Source organism: Schistocerca cancellata, chromosome 9 (genome assembly GCF_023864275.1).
Source record: "Schistocerca cancellata isolate TAMUIC-IGC-003103 chromosome 9, iqSchCanc2.1, whole genome shotgun sequence".
Taxonomy (NCBI): domain Eukaryota; kingdom Metazoa; phylum Arthropoda; class Insecta; order Orthoptera; family Acrididae; genus Schistocerca; species Schistocerca cancellata.
This window is the reverse complement of record NC_064634.1, coordinates 404,778,672-404,798,539: the sequence shown is the minus strand read 5'-3', so window position 1 is coordinate 404,798,539 and position 19,868 is coordinate 404,778,672. Positions and strand designations below refer to the sequence as shown.

Below are 19,868 nucleotides of genomic sequence, written 5' to 3'. Positions count from 1 at the left end.
CTTTTCTCTTTGACATTTGTAAGTATTTTGTAATTATCTTGGGTATTAATAACCGCTTTAGCTGTTTTTTGGTCCTTTATTATCATACCACTACCGGTTTCGTGGCGTTAAAGCCACATCTTCAGGTGACGTATGCTTAAAACATTAGAGCGGAAAAGCTCGGAATCTTTTCTCCAAACATTGGTTGTCTGTCAATACAAAATTTTCTAATGATTTGTTCAATAGGTCCATACTCCTCCTAAAGAAGACAAATTTATATTTTTCGAAACCTTGATTTAATTCTGTTGGCTATTATTTCCAAGCCTATAGAGTTTCTACGCGCACCGTTGCTGAAGCACAGCCGCGATTAAAATTAAAAAAAAAATGTGTATATGTATTTTCATGTGCCGTGTTTAGTTGACGTTTGGAGTGACATCTCGTGGCAGTGATGGGAGCTATGAACTGGTCAGCTGTAGAGAACGCGATATGTGATGGGAAAAGCAGTAAACAGCCGTCGCAACTCCAGAGAGCAGCAAAACTAGACCAGAATACACCACAATTTTCTATCTCGTTGTGCGGGTTAATCACAGAAACTATTGTAGGGATTTTGATACGGTTTTCACTGACAGATAGATCGATACGGTTTTCACTGACAGATAGATCGATCCTTGAGAAAGGTTTGTGTGCACAATTTATAAATATTTCATGCAACTATGATGAATCACAGATCCCTTCTGCGTTTTTCTGTCTATATGTGAGCTGATCTTTTCAGAAATTTTGATACTGTTTTCATTAATAGATAGGTTGGTTTACAAGGAAGGTTTCTGTATATAGGATGTGACAGGTATAAGTGTAGTTACTTCTGTCGGGAGCTGAGGACGGTGTATTGAACACCATTACATTATATATTCGGACATGTCCGAAAGAAGAGACAGCACAAATGCAGGGTGAATCACCTAAAACTTGCACCGCAAATACTGCGGAAATGGAAAGTTCTGTTGATGTGTGGTTTTCACAGAATGAAGGGGCTCATATTGTTAGCCAATACGCTGATACTTAAAGGTGTATTTTTGTACGAACATACACCTTTTTAAGTGGAACAATGCCTACTGATATTAACAAACTATAAGTAGGGTAAATTAGAATGTGAGTGGTGTTTGTTGTAGGATTCCAGTGCGAGTCGTTTACGAGATGTAGTATTGTGCCTGTTTCCATATGGACACTAGTTTGTGCCATTCAACCTGCATTGTTGATACAGGGTGTTTCAAAAATGACCGGTATATTTGAAACAGCAATAAAAACTAAACGAGCAGCGATAGAAATACACCGTTTGTTGCAATATGCTTGGGACAACAGTACATTTTCAGGCGGACAAACATTCGAAATTACAGTAGTTGCAATTTTCAACAACAGATGGCGCTGCAAGTGATGTGAACGATATAGAAGACAACGCAGTCTGTGGGTGCGCCATTCTGTATGTCGTCTTTCTGCTGTAAGCGTGTGCTGTTCACAACGTGCAAGTGTGCTGTAGACAACATGGTTTATTCCTTAGAACAGAGGATTTCTGGTGTTGGAATTCCACCGCCTAGAACACAGTGTTGTTGCAACAAGACGAAGTTTTCAACGGAGGTTTAATGTAACCAAAGGACCGAAAAGCGATACAATAAAGGATCTGTTTGAAAAATTTCAACGGACTGGGAACGTGACGGATGAACGTGCTGGAAAGGTAGGGCGACCGTGTACGGCAACCACAGAGGGCAACGCGCAGCTAGTGCAGCAGGTGATCCAACAGCGGCCTCGGGTTTCCGTTCGCCGTGTTGCAGCTGCGGTCCAAATGACGCCAACGTCCACGTATCGTCTCATGCGCCAGAGTTTACAACTCTATCCATACAAAATTCAAACGCGGCAACCCCTCAGCGCCGCTACCATTGCTGCACGAGAGACATTCGCTAACGATATAGTGCACAGGATTGATGACGGCGATATGCATGTGGGCAGCATTTGGTTTACTGACGAAGCTTATTTTTACCTGGACGGCTTCGTCAACAAACAGAACTGGCGCATATGGGGAACCAAAAAGCCCCATGTTGCAGTCCCATCGTCCCTGCATCCTCAAAAAGTACTGGTCTGGGCCGCCATTTCTTCCAAAGGAATCATTGGCCCATTTTTCAGATCCGAAACGATTACTGCATCACGCTATCTGGACATTCTTCGTGAATTTGTGGCGGTACAAACTGCCTTAGACGACACTGCGAACACCTCGTGGTTTATGCAAGATGGTGCCCGGCCACATCGCACGGCCGACGTCTTTAATTTCCTGAATGAATATTTCGATGATCGTGTGATTGCTTTGGGCTATCCGAAACATACAGGAGGCGGCGTGGATTGGCCTCCCTATTCGCCAGACATGAACCCCTGTGACTTCTTTCTGTGGGGACACTTGAAAGACCAGGTGTACCGCCAGAATCCAGAAACAATTGAACAGCTGAAGCAGTACATCTCATCTACATGTGAAGCCATTCCGCCAGACACGTTGTCAAAGGTTTCGGGTAATTTCATTCAGAGACTACGCCATATTATTGCTACGCATGGTGGATATGTGGAAAATATCGTACTATAGAGTTTCCCAGACCGCAGCGCCATCTGTTGTTGAAAATTGTAACTACTGTAATTTCGAAAGTTTGTCTGCCTGAAAATGTACTGTTGTCCCAAGCATATTGCAACAAACGGTGTATTTCTATCGTTGCTCGTTTAGTTTTTATTGCCGTTTCAAATATACCGGTCATTTTTGAAACACCCTGTAGGTACGATGCTGTTATGTTTGTTTACAATTTGCTTGTGTACCGTATTCTTTGAGTGTATTGAAACCTGATAGCCGCGCGGGATTAGCCGAGCGGTCTCGGGCGCTGCAGTCATGGACTGTGTGGCTGGTCCCAGCGGAGGTTCGAGTCCTCCCTCGGACATGGGTGTGTGTATTTGTCCTTAGGATAATTTAGGTTAAGTAGTGTGTAAGCTTAGGGACTGATGACCTTAGTACTTAAGTCCCATAAGATTTCACACACATTTGAACATTTTTGAAACCTGATAGTCAGTCAGTGTGTGACGGTCCAAGCAGTAGGTCACGAGGGGACGATGGGATTTACTAATGCTGAAAAAACCAACGTGCTCATGGTATAAGGAGAGTGTAGGAAGAATGCAGTTCATTCTTGTACGGTGTATGCGGCAAGATATCCCTCTAGACGTGAACCATCTCGGTCCGGCACACAGTTTTAATCTGCCAGGAAGTTTCATATAAGCGCACACTCCGATGCAGAGCGAAAATGTCATTCTGAAAACCTCCCCCAGGCTGTGGCTCAGCCATGTCTCCGTAATCTCATCCAGGAGAGTTGTTCTTGCAAGGTTTGCAGGCGAGCCTCTGTGAAGCCTGGAAGATAGGAGACGAGGTACTGGCGGAAGTAAAGCTCTGGGAACGGGTCGTGAGTCGTGCTTGGATAGCTCATTTGGTAGAGCACTCGCTCGCGAAAGGCAATGTGTCCCAAGTTCGAGTCTCAGTCCGGCTCACAGTTTTAATCTGCCAGTAATTTTCATATCAGCGCACTGCTCGCTGCAGAATGAAAATTTCATTCACTCTCGACAATTATTTATCAACCTCTTCAACCAGTTACGTGAAAGCTGTAGAGTAACACCTAGACAACGTAACAGAAGGAAACAAGTGACGACATAAGAGGGGCAAATTAATGTTCTTGCTAATGTTGCAGTTGATCCGTACGTTAGGTGGCCGGCCGGTGTGGCCGTGCGGTTCTAGGCGCTTCAGTCTGGAACCGCGTGACCGCTACGGTAACAGGTTCGAATCCTGCCTCGGGCATGGATGTGTGTGATGTCCTTAGGTTAGTTAGGTATAATTAGTTCTAAGTTCTAGGCGACTGATGACCTCAGAAGTTAAGTCGCATAGTGCTCAGAGCCAATCGTACGTTAGGTCCCGCGCAATAGCACTAGGAGGTGGCACGAATCAGGCAACTGTACTGCACATTTTACATTGACATAGGTTCCATCCCTATCACATCACTCTCGGTTAAGAGCTGTATAGAAACGATTACGAGAATCGTGTTAACTTCTGTACAAGGGCATTAAGACGTAATACTCCAGATGTATCATCTACCTTGTTTAGCGATGAAGCCACATTTACCAATCATGGCCAGGTAAACCGCCGAAACATGCGCTACAGGTCCGTTGACAAACCCCGTTGGTTTCGTTAAGAGGAACGTCAACATCCATTGAGCGAAAATGTGTGGTGTGTGGGATAGTGAACCATCAGCTCATAGGCCCGTTTTTCGTAGACGGAACGCTGAACGCTCCCAAGTATCACAGCCTCCTAACAGACCATCATCCACCGATACTAAAAGACATTCCTCTGCGATTAGAGGAACCAACATGGCAGCTGTTCAACCCATAGTGCACGAAGTACTATAGCATGTCTTCACGAATTGTTTCCAAATTGTTGGATTGGATTCAGAGGACCTGTGCCTTGGCTGGCCCGTTCCCCGGATTTCACGTCCTGTAGACATTTTTTCCGTGGGAAAAGCTGAACAACGCTGTCTGCAATGATATACCAACTACACTCGAAGATATGCAACGACGTATTACTGTAGCTTGTTCGGACATCTCCGGTGAAATGCTAGCATCGTTCCATACCAGACTGGAAGCGTGTATTGCTGCTGTCGGTGGTGATTTTGAACACAGCCTGCGATGGTCAATTGTCTAGTTACTGGTCAGAATCCACGTAACTAGAGTATGCACTTAGTTGTCCTTAGGTGTGTGCTACCAAAGGTATTCTGCAAGTATAGGTGTCGGAACTTCTCAAAATACGATATCTCGTAAACGACTCGCACTAGAACCTTTCAACAAACACCAGTGACATTCTAATTTACCCTACTTTTAGTCTGTTAATGTCAATAGGCTTTGTTACATTTAAAAAAGTATGCGTTTGAAAAAAAATGACTTTCTAGGCATTATTGAAATGTATTTATTGGCTAACAATACGAGCCCCTAACTACTAGTCCATTCAGTGAAAATTGCACATCAATAGCACTTTCCATTTCCTCAACATTAGCGGTGCAAATTTTTGGTGAATCATCCCGTGTTAGTAAGGCGAAGACGGCCAAAGGTCACTTCAGTGCGGATGCACACCATGCCTGAACTCTTACGGAAATCAGCGAAATATCACGAGTAAGGAGGCACTACACGCACTACATCAGTGGTGTGCGAATAGATTTAGAATTTGGATATGACGGGAGCCGTGCTAAGGTAGTCCGTGCAGTTACGATACCATTGTGTCTGGATGGAGCAGTGGTCAGCGCATCTGCCTCGTAAGCAGCAGACCTGGTCTGGCACAAATTTTCAACTTACCCCATTGATTCAAACAACGCCCCCTGGCACCTGGTGTTATTAATTCCTTTGTGTCTTGAACATCACATCAGTATTTACGCCGTTTGCACACTAATAATTATAGCCATTACAAGTCGTACGTTTGTAGATTTGTTAATACCTCCAAGAATATGCGGAAAGAGAAAACCATTAATGCTTATTTTCCCCTGGGCAACAAGTGAAATGTTTAAGTGTTGACAGGTAGACACAAAACGGTTAGTCTATACAGACAGGCGTAATCTGGCCGTAGGTTTTGTTCCAAAAATGAACAGCATAGAGACAGAAGTGATGACACTTTCTGCAGGACCTGGCCATCATTTTGCAGGACAATGCACAAGCATTTACAGTGCAAACTGTTACTGATTTGTTTGACTGACGGGGCTGCTAAGTGCTATATCACCTACTACACTACCCTGACTTAAGCCCTCGTAAGTTCAACTCGATTTCTAAACTGAAGGAAACACTTCACGGCATTCACTTCAGAACTGCTACAAATTCGTCGGGCAATAGACCTCTCCGCTCGAACTGTCAACACAACTGGCACTGCTAAGAGTATCCTACGGCTTCCACATCGCCGACGACGGGTTATACACAATGCTGGTGACTACTTTGAAGACCAGTAAAACTTTGAAACGCGGATCTATTTTGTACGAGCTGCACTATTAAAGTTCCAACTATCGTATTTAGTTGGTGCTTAAGTTCGTAGCGTTTTTGTTTTGCTTGTTGGTATTCCTGTTGCTATGGATTTATTTATAGAGTCATTTTTATTTGTTTTTGAGTTTATGTATCGTCATTTTATCATTTGAAGATAGTGAGTAGAGCTGTGGACGCTCGAAAACGGGGTGCCAAGCGGAGAAATCGAAACACTTCGACATATTATTCTGTTTGAGTTCAACAGAGGGGGGCCTGCAACCGAGGCAGCCAGAAACATTTGCGCCGTGCAAAGGGATAACGCCAATGAACAGAGCACGGCAAGAGAATGTTTTCTCTTCAGAAGGAGTATCGTTTTGACGTACGTAACCCCCCACCGCCCATTCCCACGTGCAGTAACACCTTCTCGGTTTGCTGATGATCGTTTACGCATTAATCCATTCGAAAACGCATTCAAAAATGGGTTGGGGTGGGCAGGGCCGGCCTTAGCCATCCAGGTGCCCCGGGCGAGTCGTCCAGTTGGCGCCCTTTATTGTATAAATAGCGAACCAGGCAGTGCTTTGCAACACGGTATTTCACTGTTTTCTAGAAATCGTCTTAAGTGGTTAATGGCGTCATCTTATGATCATAACATGGTTTTTTCCATCGTAAATTTGAGTATTTTATTTTTTTAAATGGAAATGAAATCCAAATAATCTGAAAGCCCGCTAAGACGCTCCATGTGAGTCTTGTGTAGCCTGTGACGTCAGTCCAGCATGCTGCTGTCGCTGCCGTAAGTCAGTATAGCAGTGATATAGCAAGAACTTTTTCTTTTTCAGCTTTTCTTTTCCGATTTTCTGAACCAGAAAGCTTTTTTTTAATCATTTCCTTCTCTTCTGGCATGATTTAATAATTTGACAAATTATTGCTTGGACACTGCTCTATTTCGCGACCACAATATTCGATCTATAACAAATAAAGAAATTCACCTATCAGTAGATGTAACTAGAAAAAAACCTGAACTGAAAGATAAAAATGTTTTTCGCACTTACCAGAAAATTAAAATGTTGACACAGTCACGACACTCGTTTCACACACAATTATTCAGCCACGAAAACATGACCGCTGCCTCCGACTCTTACTGACAATTACTGACATGCGGGTGCAAATCGTAGCGCTGCCAACATATGCAGTCTAACAAACATTGTGTGGCGCTGTATTATTTCAGTACGTTAGGGGAGAATTCTCTATGAATGAAGTGCACGCATTGCATGATCTATTAATTAATGTACATGAGTCATTAAGTCACAAATATTCGATATAAATACATTCCTATTAATTAAATCATAATGTAATGTATATTTCACAGTCTGTATTTTCTTTTATTTGGAGCGACCGGTAGTTTCTGTTGTGAAGGAGAGATGGTGCGGCTGCATGGGCTCTTCCTTGTTGCAGTTCTTGAAACAAATAAGAGAGGCGCTTTGGTAGAGCCCGTGCTAGCCCGCGTCAAACATGGATGGTTGCAGACAATACGAAGATTGCATTCAGCATGATTTCTCTTCTGCTACCCCGAATTCATCGCGCATTCGTGAGATTAGTGACGTATGTTGAATGAGACTGAATAATATTTTAGTTTCGCGAAATGGGTGATTGTAAATTGTATTTTTTTTTTTTTACATGCGTTTAGTGCGTGGCGCCCCTTGGGCCCCGGCGCCCTGGGCGACCGCTCGGGTCGCCCCACCCTAAAGCCGGCGCTGGGGGTGGGGGTACTAAACGCTCTAAGCCAAGATCACAAAAATCAGCGCGTGGTCGTATGTGCTGCTCTGCTTGCTCTTCATCAATTGGCTGGTAAAAAACATCGTTCATTCCTGTCCTGTATCTTTTATGGTGATGAGAAACCGTGTCTTTATGCTAACATCAGCAAAGAAAGGAAGGGTAGAGCCCAAACAAAGCACCAGCTCACCCACCTTATTCACCTGATCTTGCGCCCTCACTTTACGAACAAGTTTCCGGATGAAAATGCCCTCCGACCAAGGCTCTACGTGTTCTTCGCCTCAAAACATCGTAATTTCTACAGCTGCGGTATATAAAAGTTACCCCAGCGTTGGTGGACTGTTGTAGATACTGAAAGAGAATATATTATTGATGACTGAACTCTCTGTTATGTGAATTTGTTGTGCTTATCAAACCTAATGGAAGAACGCTACGAACTCACGCACCAACCTTTAATGTGATATTTAACCCACAAAAACAGCATTGTAGAGCAATTTTTGAATTGAAACCCCCTATAACGTAGCACTGAAGCTCTATTATTTTACTGTATAAAGTTTTACCATACAATTTACGCTTCAATGAAGTGACGAGATTAAAAATATATACAGAACTTAAATTATTTGTGCCTTCAACAGAATTCGTTAACATTGCTATATCAGTTACATTAGTAGTAGCTTAATCATAACGACGAAAACTATTTAAAAAAATACATTCGTATTTTAAAAAACGCTTTCCTCGCCTGGCAGTAGGGCCCTGCGGCCTACATCACAGTACGTGACAGTACAGGTTTTATAATTTGCAGGGACCGTATCTGACGGGTAGTGTGTTACTATTTTAGACCAGTTTAAGAACAAGAAGCCGAATGAAGCTCTAAAATGAGTACAGTACAACTGGCGTTTGATTGAGATCGGTTGATTTGGTTGTTGTGGCGGACAGATCTGTAACATAGCCCGAGGTCCGGATTAAGTTGAGAAGTGGTTATTTAGTTATGAGTTGGCGAAGTCAACGAAAATGAATGCCAAATAAAGGTTGTGATAACAGCAGAGTCTATAGACTGTGGGAATACACTGACCTGTAGTAGCGTAGCCTAATGTTTACGCTCGCGCCATATTTACATGATCGATTTCAGCCGAACGCCAGTTGTAGATGCTCATTTAAGTTGCTCGTGTAAGCCGTTGCCTTATCAGTGCGCTGTCAATCACTATGGATATTATGACAGCTTGTACCTTCCCCATAATATCTTGTTAGCGAATAAAGTTATCTAAAACTGGTTTTTCCAGCTCATAGGCTCGGGACCCGTGTCTGGCGACAGGAAATATATAGTTGTTAGGAACCTTGGTTTGGATAAAATGAGATATGGAGCCAGTCGGCTTTCCACGGAACCGAACTTACATTAAACAACCAGAATTCTCTTAACCGTTGTTTGAAAGTGTTATCGATGTTTCCAACTGAAATGCCATGAGCTTGACTGGGATTTTAACGTGAGGTGGTGTCTGGTTTTAGAGGTAAATGGTGACGAGATTCATATCAGCTTTCCACTAAAAAAAATCAGCCGAATAAGCGTCTACTTTTTATGGTAAGAGGAAGTTCATGTTATTACAACAAAGGCGCGGGTGTCCTCTATGAGAGAGCCTGCTCATAAATACGGCCCTGATCCTATAACGTCAGTTGTAGTGCGTCAACCCATACTGATACACATGTGTAAGAGTCTGTGAGGATATGAAATGGAATGATCGCAGAGTCTCAACTATAAAGTGGCAAGCTTCGTTTCCCAGACGGCACAATGAGAAAACGCGGTCAACCTACGAAGGACATTCCGTACTAAACACTGGTACGACCAACCCCAAAATTGTGCTTTAGTGTGTGGAACCCACATCTTGTATTGTAATTTTTCATGGACAGTTAGCTATTAAACAATGGAACTTGTGGTCCACGTATTCGTACCACAGTATCGACGAAAGCGTACGGAACTTGCGCTGCTGACATAACGCGCGCCAAGCGTCTCACGCTTAGCGCTTGCCATTTGTTTGGTTTAATTCCAAATGTTTCCACTAGGTGCTAGGGTGGTATTATGGATTCCCGACAAATTTTGAAGATTGGTGAAATCTGTCAGATGTTTGAAAAATTACTAATGGACCCTACGAAGTGAACTGAAAGTGCAAGTAAGATGGTGTGAATCGCGTATATACGGACGGTAAGAACTTGTATATGCTGCTAATGTGTCGTGTATTGTACACTTGTGCATAAAAAATCTGTATTATGGTAGTTGACTGCTAAACTATAAATTCATCAACAATTTTCCATACTCACATTGCGTGTCACAAGGACCATGGTTTTTGTTTCTGTTTGTGAATGTCAACATTTTCAGTGACGGTGGCTCTTTCACTTAAACCAACCGCAATTTCATATTCTCTTCAGAATGTTCAATTTTCTCCAGAAATTGGTGTTTTTGGGACATGTTTGTTGCTTTCAATAAATTACTTTTGTCACTACGCGGGCTGTTAAAGGGACGCCCCCACATTCATTTGTTAAAAAGTACTATGTTTTAATCAAAACTTACATTCATTCTCATAGGCAACACCAGGAGAAGAATGCCTACATTTTTAACGCCGAATCGCCATGGGTATTCGGTTCGTTTTTCTCCATTCCATCCTGAAAGAATAGTATGTGCAACATCACAGTATTATGGATTGGCTGGTGAGTACTTAGTTTAATGTAATGCAGGAACAAAACTGTTACCAGTTCATGCAGATCAGGTAACGGCAGCTTTCAGTGATAATATTATGTCTGTTTGCACATTTTTCTGACGGAATGTGCATACTTAAGGCGACATCTATATTGGAGATCTACATCAGCTGCGTACTTTGTAGCCCAAACTTTTCATCTGAAGACCTATTTACACTGCATAAGGTAGATTTCATGTTTTCATTAATTGTCTAAAACATTTACAGTGCACAAAGTTTAATGGGGAGATCTAGGGTGAAAAATACAAAAAGTTGTCAGTTAAATTGAAAATTTGGAATTTATTGTTGAGCATTTATTATCCTTGAAAGTGTGACAAAAATAGAAGTTTCATATTTCATTATATCCTGATCCAAAGAGTTACAGATGAGTATTCCAAGCAAAAGTCTTTCTGCTAAGAGAACACAGTAATTGTATTTTGTTCAATACATAGAGATGGCCATGAGAGAGTACCTGATGAGAAACCCTTTGATAGATAAATGTAGACTGGAAATAAGGAAGCAAACAGAAAGTCTTTTAGCTTTGGACAGGCTTATACTTATCTTTATAGTTTAACACTGCACATTACCTCAGATTTACCTTTATGCCAGAATAGTATTTATGGATATGAATTAGCATAGGAGAAAGAAATGATTTACAAAAGAAACAGCCTTCTATTTAACAGCTGTTAGCTTCATTTTGATGTTAGATACTGTTTCACATACAATCTAAGAAGTATGTTAAATGCTGTACTTCAAATCATAGTATGTGCCTTAGCAGTATTTTGTTGTAAGAAGTTTCTGAAAGAACAGCAGAAGTAATATTTAACTGAATTTCTCTGTGGTGTTAAAAATAAAGTGTGGCATTGTATAGCTATCATCCATTTGGTGTGTCTTAAATAAAAGAACTCTTTACTAATATATTAATCATGTGGATCAACAGTGTGATAAATTTTCGGGTCAGCTAAAGAATGGGATTCAACCCGTCGGCTTTGAACAATGACATCATAGTTTACTCATAGATATTAATGTCTTTTTTTTAGTTTTAGATAATAAATCTTGTGTGGCGAGACTTCAGTTGACCTATACACGTCAACTAAAGTACAGGATACAAATGTTACGTATGTCGCTATTTTTCGCCTTCGCTAGCACTAGTATCCAATTCTTCAGTTGACCTATGTAGGACAACTGAAGAACAGGATACAAATTTTTGGTATGCCACTGTTTTTCGATTTCGCAAGCACTAGTATAGTATACTGTTCTTCAGATGAGCAATATAAGTCAACTGAAGAACAGGATACTACCTTTGTAGTTTAACTGAGGTACAAAATGCCAGTGTTGCGTATGATTCACTGAGATACAGCATGTTAATGTTACATATGCTGTTTTTTTCGTCCTTGCTAGCACTAGTTTCCTATTTTGCAGTTGACGTATATGGATAAACTGAAGTGCAGGATACGAATTTTACGTATGCCAAGATTTTCCTCTTCGCTAGCACTGGTATCCTATCCAGGTCAACTGAAGTACAGGATACAAATTATACTGTTGTCGGTTTTTTTGCCGTTACTAGTACTACTATGATACTTTACAGTCAATACTATTACTGTCAAAGGTGGAAAAAAAAATTGTATCCCATACTTCATTTGACCTATACAGGGATAAAAATGTTATGTACATTACTTTTTCTTGCATTTGCGTAGTTCAACTGAGGTACAGGATGCCAATTTTATGAATTTTGACTTTTTCGTCTTCGGTAGCATTTGTATCCTATTCTTCAGTTGACCATTATTGGTCAGCTGAAGTATGGGGCTCAAATTTTACGGATTTTTATCTTTTCGACTTCACTAGCATTCATATCAACTGCAATATAAGATGCTAGTAGTAGTAGAGATGAAAAAAGCAACAACTGTAAAACTTGCACCCTGCACTTCAATTGAGCTACATAAGTCAACTGAGGTATAGGATACTAGTGCTAGTACTGCAATTAACTGAAGTTCAGGATACAACTCGTAACTGTCACCTGTGGTAGTGCTTGCTAATGTTACTTCTGTCCCCCTTTTTTTTTTTTTTTTTTTTTTTTTTTTTTTTTTTTTTTTTTTTTCACTAGTATTCCTTTCTTCAGTTGAGTTATATAGGTCAACTAAACAATAGAATACCAGGGCTTAAAGAAGTGATATATCTAACATTACGTTTGAAACATGGATGTCTGTGATATATGTCTACCATCTGGTTTCTCTGTCCTGCATTTGTTTGGCTTTTCTCAACATTTGTTTTTGCTGTTAAATCTGTGCAATGTATCATCTTCAATAACTTCTGATGTCATTGGTCAAAGCCGACGGGCTGTATCCCAGTCTTCAGTTATCCCAAATTTTCTTATCACAAGGGAAAAAAGTAAAATCTTTTGAGTGTTCAACAGGTCAGGAGCAAACCAGTTGTTGTTCATTGTGGCATTCTGTGTGTTACAAGACAACAAATAAAGAGATGGTCATTACTTTGTTCCAGGGCAACAACTTCCTGACAGTATTTTTCTCTGCTCAGTATAGAACCAAACATCATCATGAAAATACCTACACACACATAGGTCTACAGTGACTATTTGTGTGCATTTTGATGCTATTGATACTTAAAATAAGTAAAATATTTCTGCTGTCTTGTACTAATTTTAAAATTTATCATGATGCACCACAGCAAGTAGGTTAATCCTAATCAGCAGAACAAAACATTCTGTTATGACTCCATAAACAACCCTGTGTATTAATAGTTACTTACAATGATAAACAATTAGAGAAGTTGACAGGGCATTTTTCCAGACTGTGGGATATAGAGCAGTGACAGGATTTGCTCATTCCTCAGATTCCTGCTCCATATGAGTATTCCTAAAATCTGAAAAGCTGGATGTGTGTCCAATTGAATTTGCCATATAACAGAAGACTTGTTGCGTGGAAGTCTACATCCAAAATGTTCAGTCTTAGCATGCTGTGGTGCCAGGAGATGAGATGTCTTTATTATAACTGACACTATTCTGTGCATTGTATCAATAATGAAGAACCAGAAAACAAAAAGCAACAATATCATTATTGAAAATGAGTGGTACAACAAGTGCTGAGAAATACTGCAGCATACTGGTGTATTCGAATAAAAGACTAGACAGTCATAGCCTACATCATGAAAATAGTAACATTTGCTTTGTTAAATGCTGGCACAATGTAGAAACATTCAATAGTGAAGCATATATGGAATTTACCCAAAACACTATGAATAAAATAAATAGTGTCAAAAGTGATTAGCATGAAAGTAAGTAGAGCAAGGTATCATATTTTCATGTAATAATCATTGACTAATAAGAAAAGATGTTGGGGTCAGGGGAAGGGATGGAGAAGAAAAGGTGTTAGGGGCAGGGGAAGGGAGGGAGAAAGAGAGGGGAAAAAAAGTAGGAACATAAACTGACCGTTCATATGATAAGTAGGTAAGGGAAAGATAGATACAAGTCACTGCATATTTATTTCAAAGAACATGAAGTTTTCAGGAAGTCTTTACTTGTAGATAGAATATGTAAGAAGAAGCAGAAGTTGAGAAGTGGATGTAAGATGATTTATTTAATTACTAAACACTGTAGGATTGTAATTCTTTGTGTGACACAGTTTTCTTTCCTGAAGTCTGTGGAAGTAATAGACAGTGTGTTCCAGGAGTAATGGTCAGTATTTAGGGATTTGGGAACCATCATTTGAACCAAAAAAAGTCCCAGTAAACATGGACTCTAAATTGTATACCTTAAGAGCCATGAGCACCTGTTCAATAGAATAGATGTGCTTCACAGCAGCAAAGATGAAAAAGTGCCCATAGCTTATTTTGGTCCATTCTACCATCTCTCAAAATATGGGAAACAAAAAGCTTGCAGTAGAAGAGATTTTTGTACAATATCAAAGATGTAGTACTGGTAGCTCTTAAGATACTCAGACATTTTAGAACCCATGTTGACCAGACTTTGTTGCTTCAAATGATCTTTCCTGTCATTACCCTGAATATTGACCATTCCTCCTGTGGCACCCTGCATAGAAGATAGTTTGCACGAAAGCTCATTATTTTGTTAAGTGGAGCCTCTAATGGAATTTGAGTAGCAAATGGGAAGGGGTAATGTTACTGCTCAGAATGGTTGAAAGGGTTCAAGGTTAATCGTTTAAAAGTGGCTGATAATTTTAAGCAAAATTATACCCAACTTGGCAGTGCTATGGCAGACTTGTCATGCAGTTTGCTGGCAGTGGTCTGAGAAAATTGGTGTAACCCTCTATATCCTTAATTAATTGTGGGTTGTCCTGGAATTTTGAATCGCACATAATGACTTTTTTTGGGGAGGGAGGGAGTAGGGGAGGGGAGGAGAAAGGAGTGTGATTCTTCAGTTGAAGACTGGTAGTTGACCTGGTAATATTCACATTATAAATTCAGGTTCTTGCCAGAATGTTTAATTATTCACTTTAAAAATATAGGAATAGATGGATACTTCTAGACTGGAACTACTCCTAAGTTGTTGCATGGGATTTTCATTCCACAGTACTTGGCACTAACCTCATCTGTCTCTATCACTGTTTAAGAAAGGTCTTAATTACACAGGTGGAGGAACACTGTTTCTCCTGGAGCTGACACCTGATGGTGGCCTTGTGGAAGTGTCAAGTGTCACATGGCCAGATGGACTATTTGATGTTGTGTGGAGTGAAACTGATGCCAACATTGCTGTCAGTGCAAGTGGGGATGGAGTCCTGCAGCTGTGGAATGTCGCTTGCCCACAGGTATGCTCTGAGTATCAAAATTGCTAATTTCTCCAATAATGAGTGAGTGTAAACTTAAAATAATCATGTACAAGAAAATTATGCGAAAAGCAATTACTACTTCCAACTGCTGTCGCCGTATATTGCTCGTAATACAGGTTTTCAAATATGTTCCTTTCTCTATAAGACCTATACATCTTACAGGTGACTCCTAAAAAATTCTGTATGACATGAAATTCTCTCTTGTTGAAGCCACAAAAACTTGAACTTTTGAACCTCTGCACTTTATTCTTCATCAGGAGATGGCTTGCATCTCCTGATGAAAAATAAAGTGCAGAGTTTCAAAAGTTGAAGTGCATCTTAATGATGTTGTATGGAGGAAGCAGGATTAACAGATGCAAATGCAAAAATTTGATTGTGGAGGATGTGCACCCAGCACTAGGTTAGAGAAATGTGGACACTGAAACACAACTTGTTCCGTAACATTGTTAAAATTTTTTCCTATTTGTCAACATTCCATCTCTAGCAACCATTCAGACTCTGCTGACTTTATAGCCACTGTTTATAAAATTTTTTGGTGCACAAGTGAACTGTTATATTTTTTTCTTAGTGACTGAGTGGGTAAGTGTCAAATTACAAATCCAAAGATCCATCCTCAGTCAGTCACAGGACTTTTTCTGTGATTTACTGTTTCTTTCATGTCTGCCAATGAATGGCTAACAACAAAAATGTCAATCTGCACTATGGTTTGGAGTTGATGTTCCCCATAACTGTCTGGGTGAGCGAGTTCAAATGTTGGAAGAAGGCAATGGCATACCACGTCTAATAGGACAGTGCCTAGTAAAACACTGTGATGCCTGGTCAACCTTCAGGTTCTTAATAACCTTACCTTTTGTTCATTTGCTACTGAATCCCAGTACAACAAAGCACAGGATATGATCTTGATATCATTGAAGCTAATCTTAAGCCATTTCATAAGGCCATGTTCCAATGTTATTGACTTCTGAGAATCTGGTTTCTTTGTATTTGAAGCATTGGTTGAATGGCTGGATGGGCCATTTTGTATCTAGGAAGGGAACACACATTTAGCTAAATGATTGCAGCTCAGAAGAAATCTGTCAGTTCCATCCAGATCAGAATAATTCTGTCCTGAGCATTTTAATGTACAGAACTTGGATGCTGTCAGATCACAACTGAGATCTAAATTAAATCATTTAAAGGCTGTGTTTAGGAAGAATGAGTGTAAACAACACCAAGTGAGATCTGTGATAATGAGTAAAGGAAGGTCCATCCCCTTTCAGCAGTATTAAGAGATATCCACACCATGTGTTCTATTCTATGTAACCATCTCAAGTTAGGTAGCACTTTATGAAGAAATATAGCATTAGACTAGTGTTTTGCCCACTGCCTAAAATTAAAGAATTGCTGTGTTTTAGTGAAAGATGACATGGTATGTCCTGAGATTCAGCAAGCTGTCTAAACACTGCACTGAACATAAACAGCAGTTCACTCTCAGAAACCAGGAAAAGTCAGCAATAATGGAATCGAAGCTTAAGAAGTTTTGAAGATCCCACTATCCTATACTTGTCTTACTGGGTTTCTATGGTAAAAGTGGCATGCTGATCCACCCTTAGTTTTGGAATGGTTTTCACCTAGAAGTTTGTATCTTAGTGCCACAAGTACATTTCAGACTTATCAAAATCTTAGTTTTGAAAATTTTATTTAGTTTGCCAAAAACGGTTCAGGCCATTTCTTTTTCTGTTCGTCCAGATGTTATCAAACGACCTAAGTGTAAAACCTCTTCAAATGATAATATGACATAATTGTTAATTTGTACAATTTTCATTTTGGTGTATTGATTCAATATTAATTTAATATTACTATAATTGAGTATGTGGCCTACTTTCGAACATGCTCCATTAGTTGTTGAAGTTTATCTGTATAGTAATTTAATATTACTATAATTGAGTGTGTGGCCTACTTTCAAACGTGCTCCATTATTTGTTGAAGTTTATCTGTGATGAGGCAAAGGTACAATGTCATCAGCAATACAAAGGTAGTTGACATATATTGAATGAAGAAACAATACCATATATCTGATTTTTCCAATTTTCTGAATTTCAGTTTGTTGCTATACTCAACTTTGGTCACTTGCTGTTACTGTGCGAATGATGTATATTCATTTCCTCACAATGAACATGAAGCTGAGAGAATACCTCATAATTCAAACAAATTTTACGAAAGAGTAAATTCTGCATAACTGCAAAAGAATGAATCACCACATAAGTGTTGGAAGCTTCATGAGGTTATGATGCTGTTTGCGGACAATGCTATATACTCGTCTATAGAGAAGCTGTAATGTCACAGTATTGTAGCAGAATGCAGGAAGATTTTCAGAACATCATTGAGGGTGCAGGAAATCAGTTGAGAACTTTCCAATATTTTTGCCAACAATGTTTCTCTTGAAGTAAATCAGTCGGGTGCTTTCAGATATTTTAGGTAACAATGTTAAAGTATAACTTGTCTTTATATAGTAATATAGATGATAGTTACCAACCATTTGTAGAATGTAATCACTCACTAAACTGAGCAATTGTACAGGGTGAAGCAAAATTCGCACACTCGGGCTTCACAGCGCGACTCCTCACATGGCAGCGATAAAAAAATGTCTGTCACAAAATTTCATCCAACGAGTACATCTGGCAGAAAAAGAACATTAAAGAGTGGCAATCTAGCAGCACTGTAAATACATGTACGGTAACTACCTCTGTCAGCACATATTAATCGTGGTGCTGTACAGTTGGAGCAGTGGATGGAGTTTTGGGTTAGCATGCAAGTGGTTGAGGGTTTGATCCTGGGTTGGGGCGCATTTTTTTTATTTGCTAATTTCATTCTGACATTTCTTACTGTAATATACACCGCTTCTTATGTCACATGTATCTTAAATTTACATAATTTTGTAAAGCTGAATGTGCCAAATATATGGTTAGACGAATAGGAAATAGACAGTTGAAACAAATGACTAGTCATGCGATAGAATAACTACAAAAACAATATCAATTTCGAGATGCTAAGTATGATAGCACAGTACAGTGACACAATATGTACTTTTCATTCATACTACATGCAATATGAGCACTCAGATGTCGTGCATTAGCAACCAGTGACAATAATAATGTCCATATTAAAGACTGCATTACCTTCACAACAGAATACGTTGTCCTCAGAACAATAGATGCTCAAAGCGATCACCCTGTACGTCCAAACATTGTGCAACCTGCCAGATCATACAGCTCTGTACCCTTAGCAGCAAATCTGTATTCACAGTAACAAGAGCAGCTGAACATGCACTACCAATTCTTCGACATTTGTTGGCGGAGTAGGGTACACGTGCTCCTTCAGGTGTCCCCACAAGAAGAAATCCAGAGTATTTAGGTCAGGTGGATGTGGAGGCCATACAACTGGTTATCCACATACGAGCTGTTTCCCTGGAAATGTTCTGCCCAAATACTGTCGCACATTATTTCCAGAGTGTGGAAGTGCACCATCATGTTGGAACAACATCCTCAGCGAAACATCATCCAGTGCATTGGGCAGGTAGTTTAAGAGGAATGCATGATACCTTTGTGCAGTCAACCGGTCAGGCAACATGTAGGGGCCCAAACACCTGTCGCCCAATATTCCAGCCCTGACATTGATATCAAAACGAACTTGATATCCACAGTCACGGGTGATGTGTGGGTTAACCTCACACCAATGGTGGACGTTGTGCATATTGAAGAGAGCCTCACAAGTGAATGAATGGTGCTTCATCCAACCATATTATAGTGTTTATGAAGTCATTGTTGACTTCCTGTTGTTGTTGGACCATTCACAGAATTGCATGTGCTGATGGCAATCTGCAGGATGCAGGTGTTGCATCAAAGCATAATGATAGGGATGCAGCCCACGCTCGTGCAGCACATTAACGACTGTGCATTGCGAGACATGCTGCTGCCTTGCTACGCTACGTGTACTTTGCTGAGATTCTTGGTGTATGACCTCCAGAATTGCCTCCTCAGTAGCTGGAGTTGCAAGTCTGTGGACAATTTCTGTCACGCGATGGTGGAAGAAGAGAACCTGACTCCCGAAGGCACAGCTCCAGTTGACGAAACACATTTTCATCTGGATGCCATTGACGAGGATACTTAGCAGCATATTCATGATCATGAGCAGCAACACCAGCCCTGTTATCAGATGCACCAAGATATCCACATATTCATCATTTGTATATGCCATACATCTGTCACACTGGTTTCGAGGTTTACAATAAGAAAATTCAAAACGTGTACGCATGTACATTGGAGTCTGTCATGGGCGCGTTACTCCACTTGCAACTAGTCCCTGTCTGGTGGAAAGTGCATACAGTATAAACACGCTGTGAGTCCTGCGCTTTGTTCCACGTAACGCTAATTACCCCTCTGAGAGATATTGTACTGCATGATTCGTCCCAACACCAGTAATTGTATAATGTTCGGTTTAGACTTACACTGTTTCCCTAACAGTAATAGAGATGATGATTTCACAATCCCATCGAAAG

General features: G+C 40.3%; 1 protein-coding gene across 1 annotated transcript in view; it reads left to right on the top strand.

Moving 5' to 3' along the window:
* Positions 1-9,844: 9,844 nt before the first annotated feature.
* The window catches only part of LOC126100603 (peroxisomal targeting signal 2 receptor), a 41,474-nt gene continuing 31,450 nt past the window's right edge, over positions 9,845-19,868 (top strand). The window contains exons 1-3 of the mRNA XM_049911231.1: positions 9,845-10,000; positions 10,381-10,503; positions 15,135-15,310. Coding sequence (XP_049767188.1) covers positions 10,398-10,503; positions 15,135-15,310 — 282 coding nt within the window. The 5' untranslated portion in view covers positions 9,845-10,000; positions 10,381-10,397. The remainder of the gene's footprint in view (positions 10,001-10,380; positions 10,504-15,134; positions 15,311-19,868) is intronic.